Below are 19991 nucleotides of genomic sequence, written 5' to 3' on the forward strand. Positions count from 1 at the left end.
CCAAATCTCAAGGGCTCTGCCACCATAACCGGGAGAAAGAATGACTTCCGAAGCCTCATGAACTGACTTTCCAAACACCCCAGGCTCACGCGGGTCCAGCTGGTTTAACTCCACAAACTCACGAGAGCTGCTGTCCACAGCAGCCCCCTGGGCTGGCCCTGGGTCCCCACCGGGTCTGTCCCAGGAGCACCCGGTGCACACCTGCATGCACCACGCTCCCAAGGCCCAGGGAAGGCCCCTCTGTCATTCCTGCCAAGGACCTTGGGAGGGAACCTCTTCCTTTCCTCACTTCTCACCTCTGAGCCCTTCTCCAGGGCCCTGCCAGGTCACAGTTGCCATGGGGACAACAGGCTTCAGCTCCTGGCAGCGCAACCTCATTATTTTTGGTTTTAAATTTCAACCTGAGGGAAAGGCACACCCTCTCATGTGGCCAGTGGGAGTTTAATTGGCCCAACCTTTTGGGGGTGGGGGTGACTTGTCACTTTGTATCAAAAGCTTCAACATAAAAGAAGGGGCCAGCCCTGTCCCATATGGCAGCCACCAGCCACACGGGCTGCTAAGCCCAGGAGAGGCGGGGAGTCCAAACTAAGACGTGGCGAAGTGGAAAGTAGACACCGCCTTTCCTAGACTTAGTACAAAAAAAACATATGCGATCTCAATTTTTTTATACTGGTTATGTGGTGAAATGACAGTATTTTAAATATAACAGGCTAAATAAAATATACTACTCAAATTAATTTCATCTTCTTTACTTTTCTTAATGTGGCTACTAGAAAACTTAGAATTCTTTCACCCATACAGCTACCAGAGACTTTAGTATTACGAGCCTCACAATGAATTTGTACTGACTGTGCTGGTGTATGTATTTTGAAGTAGAACTTGATCCCCAGGAGCCAACCCTGAGGACTAAAGACAAAAGATAAACAGGTAAGAGTAGCCACTGTTGCCTGTTTAGAAGAGTAAGAAAATGGTGGAAAATGCCGCACCAAATCGATCCTGGGTCAAATTCATCCCGATACATCGTGAAGTCAGACTACTACGCTACTCTGCAGCCTTAACATATATTTCAAAAATATTGTGGGACACAGAAAAATGTTCATGGCATGTCATTAAGCAGAAAATCCAACAGGCTCTGAGATCTCATTTACCCATGAAAGTTCATGTTGATATATGTGTGCGCACAGAAAAACACAGAAAAGGGTATATAAAACAGTAGTAGTAAGTTGTTTCCAGATGGTAGAATTATAGAGTATTTCTCTCCTCTCACCCTCCTAACCCTTATTTTTGATTATCTGTCCCTTAACTTTTCTGCAGTTAACAGACATTACTTGTATAATTTAAATTAAATTTATTTCACCTTGACAACTTGAATGATAAATGAAATGGACGACAGCAAGTGTTGGTGAGGGGGTAGAGGAACTGGAACGCTCACCTGGCCCGGGCGGGGATGTGAAATAGCGCAGCCACCATGGCAACAGTTTGGTCGTCGCTTAATAAGTTAAACATAGATTTACCATGTGACCCAGCAATTCCAATGCAAAGTGTAAGTCCCAAGATAAATGAAAACACGCAGTCACATAAAAACAAATATACATAGTGTTGAGGCTCAGCAAAAAAGTGCCCCAGGATGAAGGCCTCAGAAGCTAAAGTATTTGTCTGACCTTCTCCTGTCCTCCTGTGTCCCAGCCCCCTTCTCCCCCAGGCTAGCCTTAGAAACTAGAATCTCTCTTCCCCAATGTGGGTCATAGAAACAAGAACCCCAAAAGCCAGCCATAAAACCTAAAATAATCCCATGTAAAAATGAGCCATAGGAAATTATCTGACCTGCTTGTCTGCCTGTAGGTCACAAGACCCCCATGCCACAGCGGGCCCTGCCCTCACTCAGAAGGAAGGATGCTGCTCAGAGAGGCCGAGAAGACTCTAGACAGCCAGGCCTTGCAGGGTTTCCCCACTCAGAGTATTAGCATTAGGTCACACCCTTTTTGTCCAGTCCTATTTCCACATGGCTGTGCCTGCTTTGTTGAACCTAAGCATAAAAATGGACAATCTCCCCCGTATCTTTGGGTCTGCACTCTGAAGACTCCCGGGCATACGTGGTTAAATAAATATATCTGCCTTTTCTCCTATTAATCCATATGCCTCATGTCAGCGATTGCTCCGCAAACATTTAGGGGGCCGAGGGCCTTGGTCCCTATAGCAGCAATGCTATTCCTAAGAGTGAAAAGGTGGAAACAACCCAAGTGTCCATCAGCTAATGGATGGATAAACTAAACGTGGCACATCCATACAAGGGAACATTGGTTCAAAAAAAAAAAGAAAGAAAGAAAAGGACTGAAGCATTGATAAATGCTAAGCACGGATGGATTTTGAAAGCATCATGTGGAATGAAAGAAGGCTGACACACCAGGCCATCCACTGTAAGATGCATTTATGCAGAACGTCCAAAACAGGCGAATCCGCAGAGGCAAGACAGAGTGGTGGTTTCCAGGGGCCGGGGGGTGCTGGGGGGATGGGAGGTGGTTGCTAATGGGCATTCTTTTGGGGGAGATAAGCTGTTCTAGAATTAGACAGTGGTGGTTTGCACAACTTTACGGACAGACTAAAAGCCACCGGCTTGTACACTTTCAAATGGTGGATTTTATGGGACGTGAATTAGATCTCAGCTTTAAATGTTTGGGGGATGGTGGCCAATTCCTTCCGCAGATGCTCTCAAGGTGGGGAGGGAGGACTTGAGGGTCTCTGGGGCCAGGAGGGCAGAATGTGAGACCCGGTTCTGCGCAGGCATGAACTGGAGCCGCCCACCCTAACGGGGCTGCCGCCGATCTTTCCAGCCAACCCCTGCCATGTGCGGCCAGACCCTTCCCTTTATTAAGAGGTGGCAGAAATCTAATTTAAAAATACTGGTGACCAAGTGCAAAAGGTTTTCATTGCTGTGGGCCAAGCTAAGCGTGCTGCCTGCCTGGCCCTGGCCTCACCCATCCGGCCATGGGGACCGGCTTGCACCGCTGAGCAAGGGGTCACTAGAGGAGGTGAGCTGCACGGGCCAGGGGTCAAAGGCAGGATCAAGAAGACAGATGGGCCCGAAATCCCCCACTGGGACCCAGGACATCAGCGTTCACCCACATCCACTACGGGGTGTCAGGACTATTTAAATGCTGGCTGTCAGGAGTGTGCGGGGGTGATGGACACCCCACGGCCCACCTGTGCTCACACGACCCTCCAACAGATGCCAACACCATTCGCTCAGAGACGTTCACGGAGCGCCTCTGGTTTGCGAGGCGCCAGTTAGATGCAGGGGGGCAGAGTGCCCAAAAGGCAGCACCCTGGTCTACTGGAGATGCGTGTCGCCTTGCTGGGATCTAGGACCGTACATACCGTGTCGGCTGCCCGGGGAACTCCAAGGTCAGAGTGGAGGTTCTGAGCCACGGGATGGGAGTGGGAGACGACGTCCGACGGGGTCCCGGAGGCCCAGGGGTGCGTGGGCAGGGCTCAGGGAGCGCAGGCTCATCTGCGCATGCAGAAGGCAGGTGTGGGACGGGGTGACAGGGGCAGGTGGTGAAGGCCCCACCTGTCAGGCTAAGGCATTTAGGCTCCCCCTGAGTTTACAGAGGACGCCAAGCCAGGCAACAGCAAGACCCGACGTGCCCGGCAACAGAGTGGAGGGTGGATGGGATGATCAAACAGCAACCTGCGGCGGCTAAGGCGGGCAGGGGTGGCCGTCCAGCCACCCCGCCTCCCCGTCCCCACCCGCTGTGCCGGTCTGCATGCAGGCCCCAGTGCACCATGGGGCATCACCGGGGAGGTCTCGGTGACTTCCAGGGCCCCCAGTGCACTTCTGCTTGCCGCTTCTTGTCCAACTGGCCGGGAGTCAACCCAAATACCAGTGGAAGTCCCGGAACACAGAGGTGAGCCGGCCACACTGAAAGCCGAGCCGACAACATCGCTGCCGAGAGACGCTGGTTTGAATCCCAGCTCCGCGTCCTACCACACGGCACCCCTGAGCTCCCCGAGGCAGCCTCCTCCCCTGGGACACGGCACAGACGTGACAATGGCACCTCCCTCCCTCACAATCACATACACACTATTCACAATGGACAAAAGGTGGTAACAACCCAGGTGCCCAGTGACTGGCGAATGCTGAACAAAACGGGCACGTCCCTACCGTGAACTGCTATTCAGCGATCAAAAGCAATGAAGTCCTGTCCCACGCTGTGACACCGATGACCCCCACGACATGATACAAAGTGAGAGAAGCCAGACACACAGGCCACCTGTTGTAGGATTCATTTATACAAAATGTCCAGAACAGGCGAATTCACAGAGCTAGAAAGTAGATCAGCAATTGCCAGGGGCTGGGGGAGGGGAGCGGGGAGGGGAACGGGGAGGGGAACGGGGAGGGGGTAGGGGGGGAGGAGTGACTGCTAATAGGTATGGGGTTTCTTTTTTGGGGGGTGATAAAAATGTCCTGGAAATAGATGTGGTGATGTTTGCACATGCTTGCCAATGCACTGAACTGTACACTTTTAAAATGGTTAAAAAAAATTTATGTTATGTGAATTTTGCTCCAATTAAAAAAAAAAATCATATACCCCTAGCACTGGATCTGGTGGGAGGAGGAGACACCGGAGTTGCCAGGGCTGTTATTATGATGCCCCTAAGTAATCCCATGACACCATCGCGGCTGCTCAGCCTGCTCGGGCTCATGAGGGAAGCAACGACTTGTCGTGTGCCGCCTGCAGCTACAGCCAAAGCAATGACTAACCCTGGGCCCCGGGAGGGCCACGGGAGCGACGGCCTCCTTATCCTCAAAGGGACCACTCATCAGGGCCACCCTCTCATGCCCGGGACACACAGGACGCTTTGCAACGCCTTCACCTGCCTTCTCCTTGGAAACCATGTGCCGAATGGACACACATCACAGATCACGCCTGGCTGCTGGCATTTGCAAATGAACCCAAGATGCATTTGGGTGCACCTGGCCCTGAGAAAGAAGTTCTCAAACCCAATTCTGTCCTGCAAAGCACGGCAGCAGCACGAAGATAAATTGCTGGCTTTTATCCGGCACCTCAGAGCCCTTTTCACACCAACATCAACCCACCCTGTAGGCGTAAAAGCCGAGGAATTCCTGGTAAGAGCTTGCTGCAGGCTCACGTCGGCAGTCGGCACGGAGATGGTGTTTATTTTCATCTCAGATACCGAGGGTCTTGTTAGGATCTCGGTGGGGTTTTTCGACACAGAATGAATCATGCAATTCTCAGGACTGGAGGGGAAGAGGAGAGAGCGGATTGACTTGACCTTACAATATATTCCCCGCTCAGGAGCAGTGAGGCAACTTGGAAAGCTGTTGGAGTGGGTGGACACGACTCCTAAAAATCACAGCCTGCTTTGCTCATCTGCGCTCCCCTTCCTGCAGCTACGCTCGGTTCTTCCATTTGCCTTGTAGCAGCAATAATAACCGCCACGTGTCCCCCACTTACTCAGAGGCAGGTATGAAGCCAAACACGGGCTGTGCACTGTCTTAATCAGGCCCCATAGCAGTGCCCACCTCCTAGGGTAGTTATCACACCCATTTTGCAGATTAGAAAACTGAGTCTCAGATAGGTTAAGCTACTCTCGGAAGGTCACATAGCCACGAGCAGCAGAACTGGGATTTAACCCAGGACCGTGACTCCAGAACCTGTTCCAACAACCATTTGCTACGCTATGTGCCAAAACTAAGAAACGTCTGGAATGATGCATACATATCATTTATGTAATTAAAGACACAAAAATGTCTGCATTTCAATAAAAAGACTAAAGATGAAGAAGGGGAAAAAAAGCAACAGTGAGTCAGTAGAGATTCGGAGAGTGGGTGTCTTACAGAGAGCATCTAAGACACTGGTTTTCACATCCTTCCAGAACTATCTTCTGCTCCACATTTATCCTCAGGCCAAATCAAGTAGAGATGGTCTTATGACAGTAGAGTGTTTAGATAAAGAACTCCAGTTCCTGCTACTTGGAGCCAATGCAGGCTCTCCCCTGCCTTTATGAACAAACCCTGGATAAAACAAAGAATTTCAGTGTGCTGCTAAATTGAAAGAAAGGGCAGTCCCCAGGTGCCAGGGGCAAGGAGGCAACCGAGCCTGGCAGGGTGAGGGTGACAGATGCTGCGATGGTCCAGGGTATTAGAATGGCCACAGGCTCTAACAGCTATAGGTGGGGCTTCAAGTCCATTGAGGGACAGAAATGGCCTTGAACCTGTATCATCTACACCTGAGACCCCCATGAAAGGCTGACCCTGCATACAAGGTGGGCCAGAAAGACTGTTCCCCACTGGCCCCGAGAAGAACAAGAAAGCTGTGTCTTCTGGGAGGTGGCAGGTGCAGGGAAAGGGGCAGGCTTCCACGACGAGTCACAACTCCTAGCCTGCGCCATGCACGGGTGGGAATCCAAACCTCTGCAGGAAACTCAAACCAAGGAGTTAATATAAAAGGTGTTTTCACACCAGGAAAAACTCTGAGGTACCTGGCACAACAAATGCAAGAGCAAAGCAGTGTGTAAGGCTCTTCTACAACCTGGGGCCCACAGGAGGCCTATGGGGGAGGAGGGGAGGGGGGGAGGAGGGGAGGAGGGGAGGAGGGAAGGAGTGGAGGAGGAGGAAGGAGAGCGCCCAGTCGAAGATGAGCTCACAATGGGAAAACAGACCACACAAGCAAATGAAGCACCATATGGGAGAATCAGCAGACAAAACTAACAAAAGGAACAGCACCCCAAGAAGGCAAAACCGAATAGACCACACAGTAGGCTTTAAATTATGAGGAAAGAACAGTACCCTATGAAAAAGAGGTGAATTTGAAACTATACAGCACTTATAAACATTTTTTTTTAAGTCACTGGAATTAAAAAAAACTTAATAGTCAAGTTAAGGCAGCAAAGTTGTAATAGCTGAAGAGAGACACAGTCAACTGGAAGACAGATCTAAGCAAACGAGCCAGGATATGGCACGGAGCAGTAAAAAGAAAATAGGAAAGAAAGGTTAAGAGGCACTCATGACAGAATGAGATGGTCTAACATATTTCTAATAGGAATTTCTGTGTGAGAAGATAAAGGCAAGAGATAATATTTTCATGGTGGAACACATGGGACTTCTTTAGAATGAAACAGCATAAACCATTCCCAGAATAAGTAAAAATAAATCCACACCTAGATGCAGCAGGTACAAAACACCAACAAAATTTAAAAACAGAGAGGGAAAAACAGGTTTCTACAAAGAAATACCAATTAGACAAACAGCTGATTTCTCGACAGCAACAAGAGACCAAAAGCAAAGTACCGAGGACAATATCCACCAACCTCAAATTTTATACCCAGCCAAACGATCATTCATGTATGCTGGCAAAATAAAGACATTTTACTACTTTGTAAAAGTTTACAAAGTTTACAATTCACAGACCTCTCACTGAAAAATCTATAGAAATATGTATTAAATAACAAGAAAACTAAACCCATAATGAAGAGTGGATACAAGGATGCATAGTGTCTGCATAAAACAATAATGAATATGTGGGTTTTTGAAATAAAAAATCCTATAGAATGATACAAATTAAAGGATGTTAAAGTCCCTGATCATCATCAGCACAAAGGCAGAGATAATGATTAACTTTAGGATGTCTAAATGACAGGCATGTCAGAAATTAAATGAATTACTAAAGTCATAGAATGCCCTTAAAAAAGATTAAGTCACCAGCTTCCCAAAAGGTTTACAATTGAGATGGTTAGTACCTGCCAAAAACTATTAAGCACTTCTGATATGCCAAGAGCTTTGCCCAAATTCTCACTTAATCCTTACAACGATCCCGGGACATAGGTTCTATTTTTACTCCCAGTTTACAGATGAGCAAACTGAGGCTTAGTGAGGCACAGTGCCTTGCCCAGCCGGGGAGAGGCAACAGCGTGATTCAAACCCTGGTCTCTCTGCTGGTAAAGGACAAGGCGGTGAGACGCCAGTCTGTGTGCCACCAGGGAGGGACTCCAGAGGTGCAGGTGAGGGCAAGACAAGGGAACCCCTCAGACCCACCGGGTGGGTGAGGCCTGAGAAGTGCTGGGCACTCTCTGGGGGTTCTGGGACTCTGGCGTGAGTGCTCAGGAAGAACTTAGGGGACCCCCTTCCGCCCCTGGCACACGGGGCAAGGTGTCCACGGTAGCCCACCTCTGGGTACAACCAGCCCTCTCTTGCCATCAATGTGTCTGTGACTCGGCCACATCCACGGTACTGATGTCTCCTGCCTGGCCACCTGCCCTCCCTCCCTCCCTCTGGGAGGCACCCAGACCCTGAAACCTCCTGTGACAGCTCCTTCTCACCTCCCAGGGAGCCGTGCCGAGAACGGAAGGCCCACTCCCGACAGCGTGGCTGTCTGCAAAGGTCACACTGCTGGGACAACAAAGGGCCTTTTTGTCCTAGTGCTCCTGGTGGCCACCACCACCGGTAGAAGTCACCCACTCAACCTTCTGGTTTTATGCATTAATAATTAAGCTGGAGCCAGTGACAGGGAGGCTGGCGGAACCAAGGTGCCCGGCTCCCCTCCCCTCCCCTGGCACAGTCTCACCAGAATTGGCAAAAGGAGGCCCTGACTCTTCTTCCCAGAGCACTGGGCACTTCTCAGCCGAGGACAGCTCATTCCCCCGGCCGGAGATAGCAGACACCAAAGTGCTCTGCAAGAGAGACAGCATCTTCCCCAAGCCTGGGGTTTGCTGCCTGCATCCCTGGGCCGCACGGCTTGTCTGAGCATTGATTAAATTCCATGCCGCATTCTGGGGACCATTAACTCACAGAAAAATATCCTGCCAGGGTGGGGGTGGGAGAAAGAAAGATGCGAAAGGGATCTAATTACTACTAATCCGCAGAGCTGGGATGCCTTGGAGGGGACTGCCGGTTGCCTGCACAGAGAAAACACAGATTCTTCTTCTGAAACCGACGGGGGCCACCCAGCAAGACCCGAGGACAGGGAGGCAGCGACAACCCCCATTCCCCTCGCACCGCTCACCCCTGAGCCCACCCTCCCCAGGGGAGCCCACCGTTCCAGAACTTTCCACATCACCCAGAATCAATCCTGTCTTGAGGTCCGATTCTCCCCTTGCCAACTTGAACAATGTGTGCAACCCTATCAATGACGTTGTGGGGGACACCGTCGCCTGCCCCAGATCACGTGGACTTGTGGACTCGTGTCACCTGGGGTAGCCACCGTGTGGGAGACACAGCTTCTCTCCGCACTTGAAAAGCCCCCTAGAAGACCTGGGTTTGAATCTGGGTTCCACACTCAGCATCTAAGTGACCTTGGGCAGTCAGTGCGGGTATCTGAGCCTCAGTTTCCTCATCTGTAAACTGGCAACAGTAACAGTCCCACCCTAGTGTGCTCTTCCGAGGATCAGAAGACAGACAGGCGCTCCAGAAAGAGCCGCTGGCACCTTCTCCACAGCTGGCTGAAGGGGCCCCAGGCCTGGTCAACGGCCACACTTTTAAAGGGGTGGAAGTGGCAGCTCAGGGAAGGACCGGGCCGGACGCAGGGTCTGAGCGAGGCAGTGCAGCCTGCAGGGCCCAGGAACACCAGCCTCCGGGGTCCCCTCTGTGGCTGTTGCTGGCGATGGGGACACCGTCAGGCCCAGGTGAACAGAGGGAGAAGTCTCAGCGGGGCCAGGGCAGGGGGTGCCCTTGGATGCCCCATGATTAAGTCTGCTTGCTCCCCAGCACTTCCGGAAGCTTCCATAGCTGGCGCGCTCCGGCACGTTTCCACCGGGGGCACCCAGGGAAGAGAGCAGGGGACACCTGGATACCCCCACCCCGGCAAGGCAGGAAGGGCTCCAGGGGCTGGGGGCCCACCCCCCAGGAGGACTGGTTCTCCCCAATCTCATTGTTCCTTCCTCCTCTGCCAAGGCACCACCGTTTGCACTTTTCTTAAAAAATGTAATTGTTTTCATCATCATTTTCTTGCCGAGGTGTGATCTGCACACGGTGGAGCACCCCGACAATTCTGCATCCTGTTATGTGGGGTTCACGGGCTCCCTCAGAATCCCAGGTGAAAAGCCACGGCCCAGCCCAGAGGACGAGAAAAGGGCCAGGTGGCTTTGGCTGGCTGCTGAGTTTAACACGCTCCGGCGGACGACAGAAGGGAGCTGGCCAGCCGGCCCTTGCCCCTTCCTCTCTGTATGCTCATCAGGGTGGGCAGGGAACGTATCTGGTCCACCCACACATCCAGTGCCTGGAGCGCAGGTGAACTACGGCACCTGGTGAATGAGCCCAGCCCGTGGTCTGGGGCCACCTGAAGGCTTTATAACCCAAGGTGATGCCCAGGGGTGAGAACGCAGCAGAAGAACGAGCATCACTCCACTGGCCTTGACCGTGCCAGCCCTCCCTGCATCTCCGGTTCCCTCCCCAAAGGATGAGACTGGAGGTTAGACCAGGAATGGAACCCCGCCTCTACTGCTCATCAGCCCATGGCCTTGGGCATCCACTTCCTCTCTTGAGCCTCGATTTCCTCATCTGTAAAATGGGAAAGCAATGGTGTTCCCGGGAGGATTGCATGAGCCCCTGCAGATAAATTGCTTGTCTGGCAGATGACACAGGCGGATAAACATTAGCTATTATCATCACGAGGTCTGAACTCTGTCTAGATCTGGAGGTTTTTTTTTTTTTTCCTCTTTCCTTCTGGCAGCTTCTTGGCATCTACATACACACACAGCCTGTGGAGCTGTTCTGGAGCCTGAAGGAAAAAACAGACCCTCCACCTTTCCCACAATCCTCTCTCATTATTTCCTTTCAAACTCCAGGAGCAGACAGGGAGTGGGGGGGACAGGAAGTGGGGCCACCTCCAGGCCAGCTCCAGGTGGTGACGGGCACCGATTCAGGTGAACGATGGCCCATTTTGCACCTCGATGCACACACGCCGGACACGACTCGGTCCCCAGCATGGAGGGCGCGTGGGAAAGGCAAACTCAGATACCACCAGGGCGCTTCTGCTCGGGTTTTTCATTCGATTTTTAACAATCTAGGCAGGGAGTTTTCTGGGCCCAGAAAAGATGCCTAGGAATACTGGCTTCCGTTTGCAATCAATGAGACTCTACAGGGAAGGAGAAGGGAGGTGGGCACACAGACCCATGATGCCCTGTCTGGGCGGGCGCTCGGGCATATTTTTGGCGAGGTTGGCTCAGCGCTGAACCCGGGAGGGCTCATCGTTTGGGGAGGAAACTGGAGATGCGGGGAGGCCTGGCGAGGGTGGGCCCAGGTCACACTCCTGGGCAGTACTCCTGGGGTTAAAGTCCCCAGGGCCCTCATCCCTTCAACGTGAACCTCTCATGAGAGCCACGAACCACATACCAAGGTGAACAAGACATGCTCTCTCTGCTCCTGGGGAGCTCCGAGTTTTGAGGGGGTGGCAGGTGACAAAGCTGACTATTATAACACGGTGTGACGCCTGCTATTACAAGAGGGAATGCAGATGCCACAGGCACCCCGGGGATGAGTATTTAACCCAGAAAGGTTGGGTGGAGAGATGGCTTTCTGGAAGGAAGCAGCAGGACGCTAAGTCCCGAACACGGAGGGGCATTATCTTCACAGAGACAGGGTTAGGAAGAAGTTTGAAATCCTCTCCTGCGTGGTGGAACAGAAGCGCTCCCACATGTCAACACCGAACTGTGCACGTGAAAATGACAAGAGTGCTCCAGGCGGAAGGAACAGCTTGTGCACAAAGGCCTGGAGGTGAGAAAAAAAATATGGGCAGCTTCTTTTCCTACCCCTTCTTGGTTCCTAGAAAATCCAAGAGGCACCTAAACACAAGGTAAGAAAGTGATACCCGATTCCTCCACTCCCAGGCTGTGGGACTGCAGGCAGGTTGCTTTACCTCTCTGAGCCTCAGTTTCCTCATCTGTAAAATGGCCACACTACCACCTTCCCCAGAGTGCATGCAAAGCGCTCGGCGTGGACCCTGGCACTTGGCAAGTGCTCAAGGGGTGACATTTGTTAACATCATCCTCTGTTTGCCCCTCTTGTCCTTTCTGGATGGTGTCCTCAGGAAGGGACTAAGCCGATTCTTCCTGGGAAATCAGGATCATCTTGGTCCTCAGGGAGGCCAGGTGGGCAGGGGGTAGTAAGCAACGCAGGGGCACCAACTGTTTCTGGTCCCCCTACCCTGAGGCCCCCCCCACTTCTCCGGGAAGGTTCCCAAGGGAATGGCCCTGCAGGAATGGAGGCTGGGAGCCGACACTCCCATGCCAAGCCCAGCGCTGTGCAGACAGACACACACCATCTTCCTGAACCCACACGACAACTCCAGGATCCAGGCAGGGGCACCGAGGCTCATGACTTGGCTCAAGGTCACGCAGCTGGGAAGAGGTGGGACTACGATTTAACTCTCGGCTAAGGCTCAAAGTGGCCAGGACACAGAAAAGTGTTCCAAGCATGGTCAATAATATCAATGTAAACACTTGTGTTTGTTCTAAGTACTTTACATATATGAATCCTTCCCAACAACTCCAGGGAAGGTACTACTACTGTGCCCATTTTATAGTCAATAAAACCGAGGCACAGAGAACTTAAGTTACTTGTCCAAGGCCACATACCTAGACAAGACCCCTGAGGTCAGGCTCCTGCCATGCCCTGAGCCCTGATGACAGCTGTGCCCTGACCTCCTACAATTCTCACTTACTGTTGCCAAGTTGTTCCTGCCACAGGGCCTTTGCATTGCTCTTCCCTCCACCCGAGACGACCACTGCACTGATGTTCACATCACCGGCCCCTTCTTACTTGGGTTTCTGTTCCATCATCACCTCCGCAGAGGCCCCTCTCCTGCCCCACCCTAAAGAAACTCACCTCCCTGCCCCACTCTCACGCCACCCTGTTGTATCTTGTTCAGACTTTAATGCCTACAGGTGGCTTTGTTTACTGTGTCTCCCGCCCCCCCCAACCCTCCAGTCAGGAACATCAGCCTGTCTGGGTCACCTTTAAATCCCCAGCCCCTGGCCTATAAATGTTTGCTAAATGAGTAAACGTGATCAGATTATGTCAGCCCCTTTCAGAGGGCTGGGGGGAACTTGCACCTACCCAGAGGCCCCCCCCACCTAAATGGAGGTGTTCGGTCTCCCCTGTAGTCTAACCTCACACCCCCTCCCTGGCCCCATCCGTCTCCCTTCCCCCTTTGGAGGGTGAAACATGAGCTCCGGGCTGCAAGAAGGGAAGCCGCACCAGCCACCTCTAGGAAAGTTACAGAGCAGGGACACGGCATCTGTCATCCCCGTGGGAGGCCGGGCCCAGGAAACTGACAACACTCCCAGCATGCTCTGCAGCCCCACCTCCTGTCAAACCCACAACCGGGTGGAATTCCTCCCCCCATCCCCTGGGTGACGCCCATGGGCCCACCCTTCCAGGGGGGACCCCAGCTACAAAGAACCCCCATCCCCGCCCGTCCAGACTCAAAGCAGCAGGAAGCAACACGAGGACACTTGAGAAATAACAGAAACGGGAAACCCAAGAAAGTCAGGGGCAGGGGGATCCACCCTTCTCTCGCGCCTTAACCTTGGGACTGAAGTTGATTGAAACTTTTTGAGTAAGTACAATGTTCACATAGTTCAACAGGAAAATATAAAAAAGTTTACAGTGAAAAGCTGGCTCTCCCTGGCACCAAACCCCTCCCTCCCACAAGTATCCATTCTTAACTACCTTGTGTATTCTTCTGGTCTCCAATGCAAATAGAGCAATTACAAATAGATACTTTTATTCTCTTCTCTTTTTTTAAACAAAAAAGGGTGCCATGTGACAAAAACTGCGCCGCACCTTTTCTCTAGTTGGACATAACTGTATATTTGTAGAGATATAGAGGCATGTACTAAATATATTAATATATGTATGTGTACACACATGCCAGTTATTAAGGGTTTTCTCTAATTTTCATTCAATTCTCCTGCAAAGGCGTGTTCAGACTGGGGGTCAGGAGAGGTCACCTTACAGCTGAGCACAGATGGCTGGCCACCCCCTCTCGGCAGGCGACACTGGATGCTGTCTGCACTCAACTCAAAGCAGGTGCCAGGAGCCAGCTCCTTCCCAGAAAAATCTGCAGCTCGCATTTCTTGAGCAGAACCCCCATTCCACAGAGAAGTAAAACTGACAGAGAGGTACAGTGACCAGCCCAAGGTCACACAGCCAGGAAGTGGAGCTGGCAGGGTTCTCACCGAGTTTATCGCTCGCCCAATCCGGTTTCCCCACACCCCTGGCCTCCCGCGGTCTTCAGTCCACACCCCCCTACCGAGCCGGTGGCGCCCGGTGGTCAGGGCTCAGGATCCCGGCCCCAGCCCGGCTGGACTCGGGGGAACAGGCGCTTCTTCCGTCACTTCCCTGCCGGCAGCTTGGCCCTGAGCGCCCCGCCCCGGCTCGATGCGGGACGCTCAGCCTCTGCGGGTCCCGGGCGAAGACGCCAGGCTCCGCGCAAAGTGCTCTGCGGGCGCCGCCTCGCTTAAGCCTTCGAGCTGCCCGCGCTGGGGGACCTGCCTGCGCCCATTTTACGGATGGGGTGGCGAAGGGAGACGCCGAGAGTCGGACCTTGCCGCCTAAGGTCACCCGGCCGGGGAGCGCCGGAGCCCGGCTCCCACCCAGGTCCGCTCGACTTCAAAACTTTCCGCCCCTGCGCCCCGCGGATCCCAACGACCGCCAGGTGCGGGGCGCACACTCCAGCCCGGCAGCCGCGGGCGCTCGCCCTCCTGGCCCGGGGACGCCTGCCCTGTGCTAGAGGGGTGGGGGTTGGGGGGTGTCCCGGGCCCAGCTCCCTCTCCGGTCCGCAGTCCCCAGGTCTGGGGGTTCCCGGCCAACTCCGAGGCTGAGCTCCTCGCCGCCGCCGGAAAAGTGGCCGGCGGGGACCCATTTGGAGGAGGAAGAGACTGAGGCGCAGAGAGGGCCAGCCACTTGCCCAAGGTCACACAGCACGGCGGCGGGCTGGGGCCCCGCGGCCGCCGGCCGGAGGTCCCCGCGCCGGTCCCCGCGCCGCCCCCCGCGGGGTACTCACAGCCAGTCTTGCCCTCGAGCTCCCGCACCTCCGCCGACGCGGAGTGGGCAGCGCCCATGGTGCCCGCGGCGGGGCCCCGGGGCGCGCGTCCCTCGCAGGCCCGGGGCTGGTCTCGGCTGCGCGGCGGCCGGTCTGGCCTCGGGTCCGGTCTCGGGTCGGGACGCCGGGGACGCCTCGGAGCCGCGGGTTCCGCGTGGGGCCCGAGCGCGGCCTCATATAGCGGCGGAGGGCGGCGCGCCGCGGTCCTAGCGCTCGCCGGCTTCGCGCACTGCGGGGCGGAGGGAGCGCCCCGCCCCGGGCCGGAAAGCACGGGGAGGGGGACCCGGGAGCCCACCGCCCGGGGTCCTGTGCCCCCGCAGCGGCTGCCACGCGCGTCGTGCCTTGCCCCTTCCGCACCTCTGCCGGGTCCGGAAAGAAGCAGGCGTGAGCAAAGTCGGGGCGTGGGTGGGAGGGATCAGACCCTTGGGAGGCCCACCCTCCACCCCACGTCCTCCCAGACCTCCGGAGGGAAACGCCACTAGAACAGTCAAGGAGGTCAGCAAGCATTAATTAGCCAGAAGGCAAACAATAGCAGTAATAATAATCCGATGCGAATGCGCACCACGTGCCGTGGCTAATTCCAGGAAAGCCCCAGCGCCCTCCTGAAATGAACACACACCCACGTGACGGCCTAATCCCACCGCCCCACCCCCAGGCCCGCCCGGCACAGCAGCTGAGGGGCATCTCGAACTTTAGGAGCAGGGCGCTCCTCCGCCCAGGTGGCTGCGTTTGAGCCAGGCTGCGGGAGAGAATGCGATGCGGGTGGTCCCCGTGCCCACTGCGGAAAGTTCTGGGAAGTTCTGGTCGGCTGGGCGTCTAGGAGCCAGGGCAGGGGCTCCCCTTGCCAATCCTGCCACCTGTGTAACATGATTCCTCCTCCCCAAAATGGGGATAATGAGTTAATGAGCTACCCACCAGAGGGACTGGCAGGGACACAGCGTAAGGTGACAGCGGCTGCTGGTCGCAGTGGAATCTCGTCCAGCTCACAAACGAGGAACTTGTTCAGGGAGGTCACAGCCAGGACAGAACTTCAAAGTCAAGACTTTGTGGTTCTGGTTCCCAGCGCCAGGCCCTTGTGCTCTGCAGTGTTTGGTGACACCGCTGTCGATGACTGTCCCATATGCGGTCTGCCCTGGGTGCCAGGCTCAGTGAGAAATGCTGGAGTGCCCACAGAGGGGACTTGGGTGGGCTCACCTCCACCAGTGTCACAGGCCGCTGGGGAGGGGACTGCTGAGACCCGGCCGTCCATTCCTGCAGACTACAGGCCCAAGCCACAGCCCTTTCCAGGGGACAGGAGGTGACTTTCAGGGGGATGGGGCCTGAAACCTGCCAAAGCGGCAGAATCAGCCCCCTCCTGGTTGAAAATCCAGCTTCTGGGTTCACAGAGCTGAGGCCAAACCTAAAACCTGCGTTTTAAAGCACCCCCGGGTGGTGCTGAGACCCGGCCCAGCTGGGGACATGTTGGCTGTGGGGCATCCGCTGGTCTGAGTGGGCTGGACCGCTGACCTAGGGACTGCTTTTCGGGTTAGAAGGATCCCAGAAACCCAGGGCGGCCTCCGTGGTCAGAAAAAGCATCCCCAACCCCCCTGGGAGGGCTGGGCCTCTGAGCCAGCCCATTCCGCATACGTGCCGGGAGCAATTTTATTCCAACTTAAAATATCAGTTCCTGGAATTTTATTATATTAAACTAGTCAAGGATGAAATGATGGAGCTGTCTGCTGGGGAGACAGGAAGTGGCGTTCTCCGGTTCGCCCAGTTGCTCCCAGAGCTGGAGACGTTGCACGTGGGTGGGGACAATGAGAGGGGCACATGGCTTCTCACTATCCCTCGGGTGATCTTGGGGAGGCCCTCCAGCGTATAAGGTGAAGGGAGCCAGTCTTACTGGGTCACCTGTCTACACTGGCCAAGGGGTCCCCATTAGCTCCCAGATAAGCCCTTGCGCTTGTTCCTTCTGCCTGGAACTCTCTTCCCCTCCCTCTCCCTATGGCCGGCTTCCTCTCCAGATCTGTGTAAACATCACCTCCTCCGTGGGGCCTTCTCAGGGTCCTCCTCCCATCTCCCGGGTCTGCAGCCAAACAAGCCACCTTCACCAGCCAGCAGAGAGCAGGACAGAGGGCGCCTGGGTATGACGACAGAGGAGAATCTATTCCTGACTGCAAGGCCTGGAGAAATAACTAGAAGCACCTTGGGGCAGCAGGAAGGGGAAAAGCTAACAGTATGTGCGTTTTTTCCTTCTTTCATTTATTTGTTGCACATTTATTGAGGGCCTACTATGGTCAGGGCTCTGGCTGGGTCCTGGAGCCACAACCCAAACGAAGATGCCACCTTCGCTTCTGAGGAACTCCCAGTGGCAGGGGGAGACAGACACACAGGCAGTGACAGAGCAGAGGGATAAACAACGGCTGACGTGGCTCTCTTGGGGCTGGTAGAAATCTGGAATGTTCAAGCCAGAATGGCCCCTGGAGAGATTCTGACGTCATTTAAGCTGAGCTTCAGGGAGTCCATGATTGTCCCCAACTGTGGTCCCCAAGGGGTACGCCAAAGCCAAATACTGTGCAGCTGTGTGGGCCCCCACGGTGGCACCCGCCACCCGCCACCCGCCTGGGCTCTGCCCTCTTGCTCTGGCGGCGATGCACACACCCGCAGGGCGCTCTGCACACAAAGCCCGGTGCGCCTGTTCCAGGACGTCACGGCTGTCATTCAATCCTGCCAGTGGCTCTGGTTGCCATCACAGAGCAAGAACCAAGAGCGAGGTCTGCAGCGTTGCATGGGGTCTGGCCGGGGCTGATTGGATTTGTCATCCGGAGCCCTGGCCGAAGGACACCCCATGGGGTGAGCTTTAGCCCCCATAACACAGCATGACGTTCCGAGGACTGGGAAACACTTTTGTCACCAGGCAACTGCCTCTTTTCTCCCAGAGGACCCTCCCCCGGGAGGAGCTGATTAAAATCGGTGGCCACGATTCAAATAGCTGGTGACTGTGAAGCCACCAAGGGCAGCCGAGCCCAGAGACAAACAGGCCAGTCTCCATTCGGCTCTGCCACCTTCCCGTCAGGGAGAGCTACGGAAGCAGACTCGGGCAAGTGCCTTACCCTCCGGGAGCCTCGGTTTCCCCATCTGCAAAATGGCAATAACAACGGTAACAACAGGGTTTCAAAATCCCTAAATATTTAACCATTTACCCTTGCAAGCTAGTCAAGATGACTCTAGCACACTACTCAGTAGAGCAGCGGTCCCCAACCTTTTTAGCACCAGAGACTGGTTTCATGGAAGCCAATTTTTCCACGGACAGGGAGCGGAGTAGGCGGAGCTCAGGCAGTGATGCATGGCCGGTATTGGGGACCACGGCAGTAGGCTGTTACTATTATTCATGTGTTCGTGTGTGCGTTCATTTATGCCTTCACTGTGGGGTGCCAGGGCTTTGGACACCACAGTGAAGGAGACAGTCCCTGACCTCAGGGATCCCAGAGTCTAGAAGGCAAGACCATCATGGTACACTAGTGGGTTCCAGTTGCTGCAGGGGCATGGACAAGAGGCACCCAGCACACCCCCATTTTATTGCTAGGAAAACCACAGTGTTCAAAATGGGTTGCAAGGCAGAAAGAGAACGCAGACTTGAAGGTGTCTGAATGGTAGTTTCTAGAATTTGCTCGTCCCTTCTAATCACTTAGCTTGGGGTAACTCCCATGGCTTAGTAATGTTCTAGGAGCAACAAGACACTTTCCTTTAACTTTGGGCCACTGACTCCAAGACATTGGTAGGGACTCCAGGTGCCACCTTGCTGGGCCTCTGGTTTAGTGAAGACCACACCTAAACCACATCAGACACGCGATCAGTGACACTCTCGTGAAGCAGGCCCAGGGATTTTGGCTCTGACGCTACAGTTTTTCTCATAAGCTCATTCAGGCTCCTCCTGATGCTGGTTTCGTATGTCTGGGTCTCTTGGTTTAAGTGTCAATGGAATCAGAAACTCACAGCCCCAATTTGCATTTTGCACTAAAATTGTGCTTTTGGTTATCTTTTGAGCAATCCTTCCTCCCCTGATGCACCCTGATCGTTTCAGCTCACCCTGGGCAACAGCGTGCCGTAGGAGGTAAATTCAGATCTGAGTTGGATGCCGGCTGTGCCACCCCCTGGTTGTGTGCCCCTGTGTTGGCTACATTGCTGCTCCAAACCTCGATGCCCTCATCTGTAGAATGGGCACCACAATCTCATCTCCGTGGAGTCGGCGAGAGGATTGGGCAGGGATGAAATGACTGGCACACAGCACACCCTTCCCGGCTGGCCGCTCCTTCCCTTGGGGGAAATGTGTGGGACTTCATGGCCAGCCTGACTGTCCTCTCTCTGCTGGCTCTCCCGGACGCTTGTCCCCATGGGTCCCGAGGAGACAAATAAATGGAACTGAGATTCAAAACTCTGTCCAGCCTCCAGTTCTCATTAAATCATGTTCAGCCTTGGGAGAATGAGCTCAGTAAGGGGAATTTAGAACAGTTGTTCCTTCTCTTCCTGAGTGCTTTAGACTCAACCTGAGTTGGAAAACCATGATTCTCGATTGCCAGGGATTCTTGGGCTCCCGGTGATGCACCCCCCTTCACCCCCGAGCAGGCACGACTGCCCACCGCCACCAGCATCTTCGTCTCAACCCGTAGCTGGGGCCGAACGCCCAGATCACAGAGGGTTGCGGCTCCGCGGGAGGCTGGGCTGGCCCTAAAAATAGGAGACAGGGGCTCTTTGGGGAGGGTGGCTTGAGCCTGTTTTTCTATTATTTATACAATTATAAATAGTGACCAATGACTGGAACTCGCAGGGGGCAAATGGAATGTTGTCTCTGGATGGGCTTCAGGCTCTCTGTGTTGTTGTCCAAGAGACAAACTTATCAGAGAAACAGAAAGAGGTGGCAGGGGACCAAGATCTATTTTAACTTCCCGG

The 19991-nt window shown here is 54.2% G+C and overlaps 1 protein-coding gene across 2 annotated transcripts in view; it reads right to left on the reverse strand.

The window, feature by feature from the left end:
* Window positions 1-15214, reverse strand: part of TESC (tescalcin) — a 42541-nt gene extending 27327 nt beyond the window's left edge. For both annotated transcript variants that reach the window (XM_069497285.1, XM_069497284.1), the window contains exon 1: window positions 15024-15214. In XM_069497285.1, the coding sequence (XP_069353386.1) occupies window positions 15024-15081 (58 nt within the window). In that variant the 5' untranslated portion in view covers window positions 15082-15214. The remainder of the gene's footprint in view (window positions 1-15023) is intronic.
* Window positions 15215-19991: the final 4777 nt, after the last annotated feature.

This window comes from Eulemur rufifrons, chromosome 21 (assembly GCF_041146395.1).
Source record: "Eulemur rufifrons isolate Redbay chromosome 21, OSU_ERuf_1, whole genome shotgun sequence".
Classification (NCBI taxonomy): Eukaryota; Metazoa; Chordata; class Mammalia; order Primates; family Lemuridae; genus Eulemur; species Eulemur rufifrons.